This window comes from Arachis ipaensis, chromosome B07 (genome assembly GCF_000816755.2).
Source record: "Arachis ipaensis cultivar K30076 chromosome B07, Araip1.1, whole genome shotgun sequence".
NCBI lineage: Eukaryota > Viridiplantae > Streptophyta > Magnoliopsida > Fabales > Fabaceae > Arachis > Arachis ipaensis.
The window spans coordinates 47,808,714-47,824,087 of record NC_029791.2 but is presented as its reverse complement, the minus strand read 5'-3'; the positions used below and the strand labels follow the sequence as shown (position 1 = coordinate 47,824,087).

The following is a 15,374-nucleotide window of genomic DNA, read 5'->3' as shown; positions in this document are numbered from 1 at the left end:
AATATTTTTTATTATGAAAATAATTTAAAATTTATATAAACCTATATAAAAAATTTTATTTATGAAAATAAATTTTTTTATTTAATAAATGAAAAAAATTTTCGGTTGTTATAGAATAAAAATTTTTTTGTCTTTGTTTTCTAGAAAAATTATAAAATTTTGGGAAAATTTTTTTGATAGATTTATATTTTAGAAATACTTTTCTCACTCAAATAAACCAATACCGGACACTAAAAATGCAAAATTTTCATACTTTAAAGAAAGCATAAGGAATAACTGAATCTTAAGGGGCTGTAAATGGGTACACGGTTCACATGGAAGGTGGATGGTGTCTAAGTGTCTTGGTGTTACTTACAAAAGAAGTGGACTTCAACAGTTACAACTTGTCCTCTCGTCTCAATTTTAGTCCACTATGAATGGCTATGTCCATCAGATCATCACACGTTTTTCACAAGGCTAAATCACTGTGAAAGAACAATGCTAGGGGCCAGCAACTTTTGTGATTGATAGCTATCAAATAGCCATCAATGATGATTTAATAGTGTGAGATTGGTGTGAGATTTTATCCAATGACTCACCTTTCTCTGCTGGTTACATGCTGGCCAAAATTCAACAAAACTGCTGCCCCTATACTTTTCCCACTAAAAAATTGTGTAGAGACAAAATGATATTAGATTATATGCATAATTATGTAGTTGGCATGACTACTGAATTTAATGGGGCACAAGTTTTGTTTATATGTATTGCTAATAACTTTTAATCTTTTATGGCATTTTATCACTGAAAAAAACTTTTATAGCATTTAACCAACCTGTATTGGTCAAATGGTTAATTACTTGTTCGTTTAAGTGTTGGAAACCCACTTATCTATACAATAACTTATTGGCTAGCTTGTAAATCTTTTAGTCGAGTTCAGATTCGTAACGAATTAGTCCTTTACCTGCTGGGTTAAAAGATATTGTAAGAAAAAAAAGCTTTTATTGCATTTAATTGGGGATATAAATAGCATAGAGATACATCCACCTATATTCAGGAGAAAAAAATATTTTGAAAAATAGTACATGTTTCTCTATCAATGTGAAATGCTTCCATTCTAGCAAACTTTTCTATGATAAGTTTGGCTTGGGTTGAAAATTAAATTTGTTCTATTTTTGGCATGGTAGGTACCAAGAGCTTGCTCACCGAGTTGATGAGGCCCTCGGCTTCATGGCCGCCGCAGGGCTCACGGTGGACCATCCTATAATGAAAACAACTGAATTCTGGACTTCACATGAGTGTTTGTTGTTGCCATATGAACAATCACTCACTAGGTTGGATTCAACTTCTGGACTCTACTATGACTGCTCTGCCCATATGCTCTGGGTTGGGGAAAGAACCCGACAATTGGATGGTGCCCATGTTGAGTTCTTAAGAGGAGTTGCCAATCCCCTAGGAATCAAGGTTGGCAAATGATTCTTATAAAAAATAGTATGTAAAAAAGATAAAGAATACTTTTTGTTTACGACCTTTACGATTTTTTTTTAAAAGAAAATATTTTAAAATTTAAATAGTTTAATTTTATTTAATTTTATCTTTAATGTTTTTTATTTGTATCAAAACTAATTTTATTTCTAACGTTTTAGATGAGTATTTTTGACACATATAAAAACATTTAGGATAAAATTAAATAAAATTAAACGTTAAAAAAATTACTAACGTTAAGGAAAAAAACATATTTTACCCATGTAATGTAAGCATCGAACTCATTTTTTGTTGTTTTTGACCAAATTGATACATCAAGATACTAATATAATAATATTAATGTATCAATTTGTTCGAAAGCATAAATCTTGAGTCTTAATGGCTTTGCTGATTTTGTATGTTGTTTTATTTAATGGTGTAGGTGAGCGATAAGATGGATCCAAATGAGCTAGTTAAACTCATTGATATCTTGAACCCACAAAACAAACCAGGGAGAATTACCATAATCACAAGGATGGGAGCTGAAAACATGAGAGTGAAGCTTCCACACCTAATTAGGGCTGTGAGGAAAGCAGGACAAATTGTCACATGGGTCAGCGATCCTATGCATGGAAACACAATTAAGGCTCCATGTGGTCTCAAAACTCGCCCCTTCGATGCCATCAGGGTACGATATGTTTGTCCTCTACTCCTATTCTCACTGTTTGCCGGTCCGACAATTTTTTTTATACTTAGATTTAACTATTTAAGTGTCACAACGATATTTTATTTTATACTTTTTAGAATATTTTCAAGTGTTCTACAAATACTAGTGTTTTAGTAATTTTAGTCATTCTTAATTTTATACATATATGTTATAGTTATAAATTTTTTTTTAAGTATTTCAAAAATACTGATATTCTAATGATTTTAGCTATTGATCTCAATAATAAAATTTATATATAATTGAGATCAATAACTAAAAATACTGAAATACTAATTTTTTTTGAATACCTCAAACTTTTTTTATTTTATAATAAAAATCAATGATTAAAATTACTAAAATAGCAATGTTCTTAAATATTTAAAAATTTTTCAATACTTTTATCCAATCATACGCAATATAGCTGTCTATAGTTTTACATTACTAGGAGGACACCAAAAATTAAACATTTTTTAAGCTGAATCTGCCAAAATAAGATTTTTCACTCTGGCAGTGATATTCTTTAATGGGTTTTCATTTCAAACTTCAAAATGAAAGAAGGAAAAGGTATCTGGTCTTACCTGGTGGGCTAGTGGGCTACCAAACTCTCTTAAGTTAAAATCTAATATATTTAGAGTGGGGTGGGTGAGGTAGTAGGTGAAATAGTGAGAAGTCTTCAAGTCTTTCTTTGTTCATTTTTTTTACCTTATTCTTTTGGTTTAGCGAAAAATGCAAAATTGATGTATATATTCGGCTCCATTTCTTTAATAGAAGGTGGGATTTAGACTCATTGGGACCCATGTGGTTGTGATTATAAATTCTTGCCCACTATAATAGAAAGAAACATCACAACTCACAAGACGTGTGTCACTCTTATTAGTGGAAAAACAGCGATTAACAATAATTTAGAAGTTGATTATGAATATGATCACTTTATTTAAAATAAAAATGTATGTTTAGCGTTTACATGATTGCATTCTATTCAACATACATGTCTAATATATTTACTCTTATTTAATAGATTATTATTTGAGGGTTTATTTATTATCATTTAATAGATTATTGTGTGAGGTTTTAATAAGACAGTGGTTTCTTTTGTACTTGCTTGACCACTTTTAAGTTTGAATTACAATGAATTATTTATGAAAAAGAGAAATCATATTACTCTCACTTGTAAATGGTACAACCAACCTATGATTAATAATATTATTGAATTTGGAACAGGCTGAAGTGAGAGCATTCTTTGATGTGCATGAGCAAGAAGGAAGCCACCCAGGAGGAGTTCACCTAGAAATGACGGGTCAGAACGTTACCGAATGCATTGGTGGATCAAGAACCGTCACATTCGATGACTTGAGCTCACGCTACCACACTCACTGTGACCCAAGGCTCAATGCTTCACAATCTCTTGAGCTTTCTTTCATCATCGCTGAGAGGCTCAGGAAGACTAGGATCAGAACACAGCAGCCCCTTACACCCGTAGAACAACTCTAAGAATATATATATATGGATGCCTTTTCAAACACCTACCTACAAACAAATATCTACCTTTTTTTTTCTTTCACGTAATGTGTAATTTGTGTATGGAGATGGAGAACCTAGTTAGCATGTTTTTCGTGTAACGTTTTATTTTGTCTCGCGTATAAGTGTAACTGCCCTGTAATGCGTTTGAGCTTTCCAAGGACAAGAGTACTTAATTAATTAATTTATTAATAAGAGGATTTTCTTGATTTTGTAATTCTTCAGGTAGGTTTTTTCGTTCTTCTTTTAAACATTACAGGACCAAAATATTGTAGTTTTTTAAAAAAGATTTTTTTAATTTTTTAATATTTTTATTTTTATTACTAAAAATTTGTTAAACACATCAAAAAATAAAAAAAATATATTTTTTATTAAAATAATAGCACCCAAACAAACACATAAGAATGGTGAAAATTCTCTAAGAGAGATCATTCGAAACGGAAATTCCTAGATGGAGAATTTTTATCGTGAAAATGGGGATGTGGGGATAAATTTTCCGGAGATAAGCATGGGAACCCGAGGGAAAATCCACTTCTTCAGCCTTCGCACACATTGTTCCTGGGTCCTTTATTCTCTGCTTTCCGGCATCGCTCTTCGCTCCTTTGTTACCTGATTCTCTTGCGTTGTCGCTGCTCCGTCGTTCCCATCGCTGCTCCATCATTCTCGCCCTGCTCCGTCGTTCTCACTGTTGCTTCATCGTTCCCCCATATCTCTGATGCTCTTCTAGTATGAGTCTCCTCTTCCCTTGTCCATTCTTTGTCCGGCACTCTTCTCTCTTCTTGCTTGTTGATTTTTTCTTTTCATGATATGTTGAGCAGAGGAAAAATTATATTTGTTTGATTTTTATTGAAAAAATTTATGCTAATTGTGATTTATTGTTTGAAATTGTGTCTTATTGTTTAATTTTGTTGAACAAAAATTTTGTTGATCTAGTTTTTACCTTATTCACTATTTGAAATTGTGTGAACAAAATATTACGCAAAATTTTTGATTTATGTTTTAATTTATTTTAATGAGAACTTTGGAGTGGAGTTGTTTGTTGGAATCTGTTCTTTTGATGATGGAAAAAATATTTGAAGTTGAAAATGAAAAATGGGGATCCTCATTAGGACTGTAGGGAGGTGGGCAATGGGAATGAGATTAAATATTTTTCTCCGAGAGAGATATGAGTAAGAACAAGAAGAAGATTGTTGAGTTACTATGGAAAGGTCTTGACTACCAAAGAAATTTTAAAAAGGAATCAAATGAGAGAATATAAAATAAGAAGACACCACATTCAATTCAAAATATTTTTTAAGTGGTGTGTTCTCATTTTATATTCTCCTCACTCTTATTTTCTTTAATGTAAGACTAATTTTATACATTATTCCTTACACATACAATATTAACAAAGATTAGGATTCGAGAACAGAGAGCTAGAAGACATCTCCCACCTTGTCCCATCCCGTTCGCATCCTTATCTATTCTTAAAAAGAAAATAAACCAAGAATTTAACATGCTCTAAATAAGAATCACAGGTGACCTTTCTAGGAAGGCCAATGCTATCGTGACGATGGCCAATTCCTTCCTTAAGTGATGAAATGAGCTGTCACAGAAATTACTTTAATAATTTTGTGTCTTTTGAAAAAATACTTATCTATAAGTAAAAATGGTATTTTACAAAGCTGTGAAAATGTTGCAGATAGCATGCGTAAAAACGTCGTTTCTGGAGTGCATAGGCGATATGCATTCGCGCACTGCAGTCCCGTGAAGTAGTCCCTCACCGGCTCACCCCTCTTAAGTTTTAACCCACTACGTGACTCTTCTTTCTCTTTCAAACACACGCTCTTTAACCCTCTTTCAATTCTCTGCTTCCTTTTCTCAAGAAAACACACATACAAGCCTTTTACAGCAACAAAAGACAAACAAAAATGTTATTTGTACACTAAAATTAGTTATCAATGTATTTGTATATAAATATATGTGTAATTTAATTTATTTTTAATGTGTATTGTATTTCAACATATATTTTATACTGATGGCTGACTTTGGTAGTTAATTTTAATGTACACGTAACATAATCAAAATATAAAATAAAAGCAACCTTTTATACTAGTGGCAATAAAATAAAATTATAACAACAAATTTTCAAACAACATATTGTAGGTGATATCTCTGATAAATTAAAAGACATTTATCAAGTGTTGCTATATTAAATATACAAAAACAACTATTATAAAAATAATATATTACATTTTATAAAAGTTGTCTTTAAATTTATTTTAAACTTCACGTTTCAAGTGTTGTCTAAAATTTTTAATATTTTAAAAAAATAAAAATAAGCTATATTATGCAGAGAAAGAGAAAAAGAAGGAAAAGAAAATCCCAATTCATTCCAAAATGTTTCGTTCCTAAAACCCCCAACCTTAACAAAATTTCTAAAATATTTCAATTAATAAAATCACAAAATCCTCAATCCATTCCAAATGTTTCGTTCCTCTTTGGTTCTTCAATCCATTTGATGATGACACGCGTTTCTTTATTGAGCTTCGATCTCAATCTCTATTCGCGAATGAGCTTCGATTTTCTCTTCTCGTGAATGTGCTTTGAGCTTCTATGCTCGTGAATGTGCTTCAATCCTCTGCTCCTCTCCTCGTTGAGCTTCGATTCTTTAGTCGTTGAGATTTGATCATCTGCTTGTTGAGCTTCAATCCTCTGCTTCTCTTTTCGTCGAGCTTCGTTCCTCTCTGCTCGCGTTCATCACCGTCAGTCATTGTTCGATTATCATTGCTTGCGTTTTTTATGAGATTCTCATTTTTGGCATTCTTCTGCAGGTATTGATAATTCTACCGTTCTTCTTTTGCTCTATTTGAGCACCTGTTTACATATCCTTTTCATTGACAAGTTTAGGTCATGCAAATAGTATTCCTGTTGTTACTTTGAATTTGAATTGTTTGAGAACTATTTCACTTTATATTTGTTTCTTAAGCCTTATGTTTGTTATATTTATCACTAAGCTTGTTATTTAGCTTTGTGCTATTTCTGTTTGTTATATTGTCTCAGTCATTGGTTACTCTTTCTTCTATTTTTTGTTTTTCTCCAAGTACAAATAAGTAATTTCGTTGTGATTATTAAGTTCCTTTAGAGTGTGTTGCTAGAATTGAAGCAGAGAACAGAGTGCGAGTTTTGTGAGAGTGGATTTTGTCTTATTTATAGCCACCACCCAGATCTGAGATTCACTTACTGATGACAAGTCATCTTAGCCTAGTTTCACTAGTCTTTTTCTTTTGTTTTCAATTGATTTTATGCACTTTCTTGAGCCATAAGTAAGCCAATTGGGTGAAATTTCATATTTCCTTTGATTCAATCAACCATGGATGAATTAATGCAATTTCATGAGATTTTATGCTATAATTGTCATATATTATGAAAAAATAACAAACTCATGATTTTGAGCATAGCTTTGATGTGTTTGGTTGATTGATGATAGGTGAAAAGAGCTTTGAAGAAGGTTGAAGAAAGAAGAAATGGTTAGGAGCAAGAGAGAACAAAAAGTTTGAGCCAAAGTTTGCCTCAAACTTTAGCTCAAACTTTTGGAAAAGTTGAAACCTCCCTGGAAGAAGCAAAAGCTTGCGCCAACGTTTGCCTCAAGCTTTTTGGCAAACGTTGGCACCACAAACAAACACCCTGGAGGAAAAAGCTTGCGCCAACGTTTGCCTCAAGCTTTTTGGCAAACGTTGGCGCCACACCAACATACCCTGGAGGAGAAAAGCTTGCGCCAACGTTTGCCTCAAGCTTTTTGGCAAACGTTGGCGCCACACATGCACACAAGGGATCAACGTTTGGCCTAAAGTTTGACCTCAAACTTTAGCCCAAACGTTGGTAGCAGCAAATGGGGGCAGCTGATATGAAAAGCTTGAGCCAAAGTTTGCCTCAAACTTTGACTCAAGCTTTTATGATTTATAACCCAGTTCACAATGGATTTCTCTCCAACTCCAAGAGCAATCAACCGAGGCCTTTATCAACCCAATTCCATCAAGAGCAAAGGCCCAATTCAAGGCTTGAAGACCATTTGAAGAAAGTGTATAAATAGCTTAGGATTTAGGTTTTGGAGAGGAGTTTTTCTTTTAGAATTCTTAGAGACTTACAGTGGAGAACTCACCTTTAGATTTTTGAATTGTTGTTTTAGAATTCTAGAGAATTAGGAAGGAGAATTGATCTCTCTTCTTCCTTGTTCTTGCTCAGCACTCTTTACTTTTCTTGCTTGGGATCTTGGGTGGAGAATTGAAGAACTTCTGTTTCAATCTCACCTTGAGATCTTGTTTAATTTTCTGCATAATTAAATTTCCATTTCTGTTAATTGCTTCTTCTTCTACTCTTTCTGCAATTTACATTTCTTTATTTCCTTTGCAATTGTTCTTGCTGGATCTAGGAAGGCAGTGAGATCTAGACTCAGATATCTAGTCTCTTGAGTCCTGAGATCTACAGTTTTAAATTTCAATTTCCTTATTTCATTGCTACACCAAGTTTTTTTCCCCATTTCCGTTTTAGATCCGGTTTAATCCAAGTCATCTTCTACTTTTCTGTTTATTGCATTTTACTTTTTTTTGTTTAATTTCTGCAAGTCCAATTCCCAATTCCCTTTACAATTCAAGCCGTTTACATTTCCTGCATTTTAAGATTCTGCAATTTACATTTCTTGCAATCTAAGTTTCTGCAATTTATATTACTTGCACTTTAAGATTCAGCTTTTTAATTTCTCTGCACTTTAAATTCTTGCCAATTGCCCCTCTTCTTTTAAATTTCAGGCAATTTAGCTTCTGTCGAATACAAACCACTCAAATCAAATCTTGATCCGCTAGACTAAGTCATCCACTAAACTAAAATTGCTCAATCCTTCAATCCCTGTGGGATCGACCTCACTCCCGTGAGTTTTATTTTACTTGATGCGATCCGGTGCACTTGCCGGTTAGTTTCGTGTTGGATCGTTTTCCACACATCAAGTTTTTGGCGCCGTTGCCGGGGATTGAAATAGATTGACAATGATTAAGTGAAGTGGAGATCTAGATCTATCATTTTTATTTTTCGTTTCTCTAACTTTGGATTAACCTACTAACTGTTTGATTTTTTTCTTGAGCTAACTACAATTTCATCATGGATTGAAGTATTGCTATCCTTCTGGTTTTATATGACTTTTAGGTCCTGTTTGCATGTCAGGGACAAGGAGAGCTATACCAACCTTTTGTGAACAAGACGAAAGAACCCTCAGGAGATTAAGAAGAGCCGAAAGAGGGAAAAATATTGTTGGAGAAGAGGATTTGGAAGAAGAAGAGTTCCAAGATATGGAGGAACATACAACAATTCCAAATAATCCACAAGGAGGAGCAGCTAATAACAACAACAATCCACCACAGAGAAGAGTTCTCGCCTCCTACACATTTGCAAATCCTAGACATTGTGGGAGTAGCATTCATACCCCAAATGTTAATGCAAATAACTTTGAAATAAAGCCACAACTCATCACATTAGTTCAAAACAATTGCTCTTATGGAGGAGGACCACTTGAAGATCCAAATCAATACTTGTCCACTTTCTTGAGGATTTGTGACACTGTTAAAACCAATGGAGTGCATCCTGACAGCTATAAGCTACTGCTATTTTCATTCTCTCTCAGAGACAAAGCCACCCAATGGTTGGAATCTTTCCCAAGAGACAGCATTGACAATTGGGATGATCTAGTGAGCAAATTCCTTGTCAAATTTTACCCACCTCAAAGGGTTATCAGATTGAAGACTGAAGTACAAACATTCACCCAAATGGAGGTTGAACCATTATATGAGGCATGGGAAAGGTACAAGGCTCTGATCAGGAAGTGTCCCCCTGGAATGTTCAATGAGTGGGATAGATTACAGAATTTCTATGAAGGCTTGACATTGAAATCTCAAGAGGCCTTGGATCATTCAGCTGGAGGCTCTTTGCAACTCATGAAAACTGCAGAAAAAGCTCAAAATCTCATTGATATGGTAGCTAACAACCAATATTTCTTCGCTCACCAAAGGCAACGCCAACCATCACAGAGGAAGGGAGTGATGGAGTTGGAAGGATTGGACTCAATCCTAGCTCAAAACAAATTGATGCAGCAGCAGATTCAACAACAATTTGAGCAAATGGCCAAGAGGATTGATAGCCTCCAAGTTGCAGCAGTAAGCACCAATCAACCATCAACCACATGGAGAACAAATGAAGAAACTCAAGAGGAGCAACAGCAGGAGCAAGTCCAGTACATGCACAACCAAAATCCTGGGTCAAATGAAGTCTATGGTGATACTTACAACCCTTCATGGAAGAACCATCCAAACCTGAGGTGGGGAGATAACCATAACCAAAACCAACAACCATGGCAAAGAAATTCAAATGAAAACACTTCAAGAAACAACCAAAACAACAACCAGCAGCAAACCACCCAAAACCCTTACAGAAAACCCCAAAACAACCACCCCAACTCCAGCCATTATCCATCCAATAACCAACCCACAAACCAAAACACTTACCACCAACCCTCAACACCCCATAACCAGCCAATTTCACATGACTCTCAAAGAATCACTAACTTGGAGACCTTGATAGACAAAATGTGGAAACACCAAGAAATGACAACCAAGAACCATGAAGCCTCCATGAAGAACCTAGAGAGACAGATTAGGCAAATCTCCAAGCAGATTTCTGTTGAGAGACCATCAAGTTCCCTGCCAAGTGACACAATTCCAAATCCTAAGGAAGAATGCAAGGCAATACAGTTAAGAAGTGGGAGAACATTGATGAGCAACAATGACACTACAAGGAAGCAAGCAGAGAACAACAAAAGGCCAATAGAGGGGGGAAAGCTAACACACGCAGAGGAAGCCAATGGTGATGATGCAATGGCAAGCAAGCAAACTCAAGAAAAGGAGGAACAATAAAAAATTCCAAAAAAGGGGAATGAAGCAATTGAAGAGCCAACCAAGAATCAAAAGCAACAAGCAGAGAAGAACTTTGTACCTCCACTGCCATATCCCCAGAGATTCAACAAGGAGGCTAAAGATCAACACTTTCACAAGTTCCTTGAAACTTTCAAGAAGTTGGAGATAAATATTCCCTTAGCTGAGGCACTGGAGCAAATGCCCCTATATGCCAAGTTCATGAAGGAGTTAATCAACAAGAAGAGAAGTTGGCAAGAAAAGGAAACTATCATGCTCACTAAAGAATGTAGCACTGTGATCCAGATGGGTATCCCACCAAAACTCAAAGACCCAGGGAGTTTTGTAGTTTCATGGACCATAGGCAAGATAACATTGGAGAACGCCTTATGTGATCTAGGTGCCAGCATCAACTTGATGCCTCTATCATTGATGAGAAAGCTTGCCATAGAAGAAATCAAACCTACCAGGATGTCACTAGTAATGGCCGATAGATCAATCAAGACACCCAATGAAATTGTGGAGAATTTACTAGTAAAGGTTGGAAAGTTTATCTTCCCCGCAGACTTCGTAATCTTAGACACAGAAGGGGAAGGAAATAACTCAATCATCTTGGGGAGACCATTTCTAGCCACAGCAAGAACCACTATTGATGTGGAGAAGGGAGAAATGACCTTTAGGGTGCATAATGAACAAATGGTAATCAATGTCTTCAAATCAATGCGACACCCCTCAGAGCAAGAGAACTACATGAATGTGGATATGATAGAAGGGCTGGTAGAAGAAATGTTTGAAGACAACTATTTGGAGCATCAGAAAGAACAAGGAGAGGAAGTGGTAGAAATATTCATTGAAGACAAGAAAGAGGATAAACCAAAACAGGAGTTGAAACCTCTCCCTCCTCATCTCAAATACGTTTTTCTTGGGGAAGCAGAGGCATTACCAGTGATCATAAATTCCTCCTTGAACATGGATGAGGAAGCAAGGTTGATTGAAGTATTAAAAGCTCACAAAACAGCCTTGGGGTGGACAATTGAGGACATCAAAGGCATCAACCCTGCTATCTGTATGCATAAAATTTTATTGGAGGAAGAATCAAAACCTGTGGTTCAACCTCAAAGAAGACTCAACCCAACTATAAAAGAGGTGGTTCAAAAAGAAGTGATGAAGCTATGGAATGCTGGGATAATTTTTCCAATCTCAGACAGCTCTTGGGTGAGTCCGGTTCAAGTTGTACCAAAAAAGGGAGGTATGACAGTCATCACCAATGAGAAGAACGAGTTGATCCCCACTAGGACAGTGACTGGGTGGAGAATGTACATAGACTACAGGAGATTGAATGATGCAACAAGAAAAGATCATTTTTCTCTACCCTTCATTGATCAAATGTTGGAAAGACTAGCAGGCCATGCTTATTACTGCTTCCTGGATGGGTATTTTGGTTACAATCAAATAGTAGTGGACCCCAAGGATCAAGAGAAGACCTCCTTCACATGCCCATTTGGAGTTTTTGCCTATAGAAGGATGCCCTTTGGGCTGTGCAACGCCCCAGCCACTTTTCAAAGGTGTATGCTTTCCATCTTTTCTGATATGGTGGAAAAATTCTTAGAAGTCTTCATGGATGATTTTTCTGTTTTTGGTAATTCATTTAACACTTGCTTGCATAACTTAACTCTTGTTTTGAAAAGATGCCAAGAAACTAATTTGGTGTTGAATTGGGAAAAGTGCCATTTCATGGTTCCGGAAGGAATAGTTCTTGGGCATAAAGTGTCATGTAGAGGTATAGAAGTTGATAAAGCTAAAATAGAAGTTATTGAAAAACTCCCTATACCTGCTAATGTGAAAGCAGTAAGAAGTTTTCTTGGGTATGCTGGCTTCTACAGAAGGTTCATCAAAGACTTTTCAAAAATAGCAAAACCATTGAGCAATTTACTAATGAATGATATCCCTTTCATTTTTGATGACAGCTGTAAACATGCATTTGAAACTCTCAAGAGAAAGCTCATTACAGCACCAATCATCACACCCCCTGATTGGAATTTACCTTTTGAACTTATGTGTGATGCAAGCAACCTTGCTATTGGTGCTGTACTGGGACAAAAGAAGGACAAATTACATCATGTCATATATTATGCTAGCAAAGTGTTGAATGAGACACAGAAAAATTATACCACCACTGAAAAAGAACTTTTAGCAATTGTATATGCATTTGATAAGTTTAGACAATACTTGATCGGTTCAAAAGTTATAGTATACACTGACCATTCTGCTCTCAAGTATTTAATGTCTAAACAGGATTCAAAGCCAAGGCTCATTAGGTGGGTGTTGCTGCTACAAGAATTTGATATTGAAGTGAGGGATAGGAAGGGAAGTGAAAATCAAGTAGCAGATCATCTATCAAGGGTGCCACAAGAAGCTAAGCAAGATAAACCACAGCAAGTAAATGAGAACTTCCCTGATGAACACCTCTTCCAAGTTCAACAGACACCTTGGTTTGCTGACATAGCAAACTACAAGGTAGGAAGGAAGATACCTCAAGAATTTTCCAAGCAACAAATGAAGAAATTACTCAATGAAGCAAGGAAGTTCTTGTGGGATGAACCTTTTCTATTCAAGAGATGCTCTGATGGAATGATTAGGAGGTGTGTCCCTGAAAGCGAAATGAAGGACATACTATGGCATTGCCATGGCTCAGCATATGGTGGACACTTTGGACCAGAGAGAACAGCTGCAAAGGTATTACAGAGTGGGTTTTATTGGCCAACTATCTTCAAGGATGCCAGAGAGTTTGTTCACCAATGCAATGAATGTCAAAAAACTGGAGGATTGACAAAAAGAAATGAGATGCCTCAAAATTTCATCCTGGAAGTGGAGCTGTTTGACTTATGGGGCATTGATTTCATGGGACCCTTTCCCCCTTCATACTCTTTTAGATATATCTTGGTGGCAGTAGAGCATGTCTCAAAGTGGATGGAAGCCATAGCCACAACCACCTGTGATGCACAGATTGTCCTCCAATTCCTTAAAAAGCACATTTTCACAAGATATGGAGTGCCCAAGGGTCTTGTTAGTGATGGTAGTGGTCATTTTTGCAACAAACAGATGGAGAAACTCCTCTACAAATATGGAGTAATCCATAAAGTAGCCACACCTTACAACCCTTAGACTAATGGCCAGGATGAACTAGCAAATAGGGAATTAAAGAAGATCCTAGAGAAAACAGTGGGAAGCACAAGAAAAGATTGGGCTAGGAAGCTAGAAGATGCATTATGGACATATAGGACAGCTTTCAAAACTCCTATTGGCAAGTCACCCTTTCAGCTATTGTATGGCAAATCTTGCCACCTCCCTGTAGAGCTTGAACACAGAGCTTTTTAGGCCACTAAACTCCTCAACCTTGATTCCCAAGCTGCAGGAGAGATAAGGTTGTTACAACTAAATGAGTTGGATGAATTCAGGCTAGAAGCCTATGAGAGTGCTAAGATATACAAGGAAAGAGCTAAGAGGTGGCATGATAAGAAGATCACAAAGAAGGAGTTCAAGCCAGGACAGCAAGTGCTCCTGTATAACTCAAGGCTTAAAATCTTCCCTGGCAAACTTAAGTCTAAGTGGACTGGTCCATACTTGGTGACAAAGGTTTTTCCTTATGGGAGTATTGAATTGCTAGATGAAGCAACAAAGAGTCAATTCACAGCAAATGGTCACAGAGCAAAGCTGTACTTGGGAGGACAATGGGATAAGGAAAAAGAGGTTCAGAGCCTACAGCCTTCTTGAAAAGAATTGAAGGATGTCAAGCTAGTGACATTAAAAGAGCGCTTGTTGGGAAGTAACCCAACCTGAGGTAGTTTTCTTTTCATAGCTTTTTCAATAAAAATTGTTGAATAATTAAGTATGTATTGCAAGGAGCTAAGTTTGGTGTTGCACACCAAAATAATTTAGGGGAGAATGAAGGATTCTAAGTTTGGTGTTCCACCAAAATCTCATTTAAAAGCATACTCTCACCTCCTGCATAATGCTAGCTCCAAGCAATCAAACAGATTATTCAACCATTTAACTGCTTTTTAGTTTTAACTTCATAACCTTTGGCAAGGACATAATATATTACATATAGTTAACCTGTTGCATCAGAGGAAGTGACAAGGAATTAAGTTTGGTGTTCCCACATCAAATTAAATCCAAAAGCCACACTCAATTCATATGTACTAATCAGTCACCTAAGGGCTTGAGAAGCAAGCAACTTTTGAGAATTGTGCAGGGAACTAACCACCAGTTGAAGACATTATGCATCATAACTGAAAAGGGGCACAACAGAAGGAAGGACAAAGGAACTGCAAACCAATAGGTTGTATCTATACTTAACTCTTGCTGTTGAGAAATGCCTTGACTTATGTCTTGCTAAAGTATTCATCTAGTACAAGTAGAATTATTCTTTGCAATAAGTAAGCTAGTCTACGTGTGTACTTGTGTGTTTACTGTCACTTAACTAAAAAGCATGCTTTGTCTCCTGCATCTTTAATTCAATAAAAGAAATGTTGAATGTGAAGTAAGATAGTCTCTGTTAGATAGAAGTACAATAAAAGTAAGTGGTGGTATGTATGTGTGATTGTATGATAGCTCACTTTTAGTGAATAAGAGAACTAGGATGTCTCCTTCTAAATAGAAAGTGGCCTACTGTCTATGAATCTCAATCAAATAAAAGTCCTTGGCTAAAAAGAGAAAAAAAATAGCCAAAGAGTGGCAACAGAACAAAAAAAAAAAAAAAACAAAGCTAGACA

General features: G+C 35.9%; 1 protein-coding gene and 1 pseudogene across 1 annotated transcript in view; both read left to right on the top strand.

Moving 5' to 3' along the window:
- Positions 1-3,881, top strand: part of LOC107609086 (phospho-2-dehydro-3-deoxyheptonate aldolase 1, chloroplastic) — a gene marked incomplete in the record, with an annotated part of 7,859 nt that extends 3,978 nt beyond the window's left edge. Inside the window, 3 exon segments of the mRNA XM_016310915.2 lie at positions 1,164-1,440; positions 1,883-2,128; positions 3,368-3,881. Coding sequence (XP_016166401.1) covers positions 1,164-1,440; positions 1,883-2,128; positions 3,368-3,637 — 793 coding nt within the window.
- LOC110265053 lies at positions 11,296-14,169 on the top strand (annotated as a pseudogene).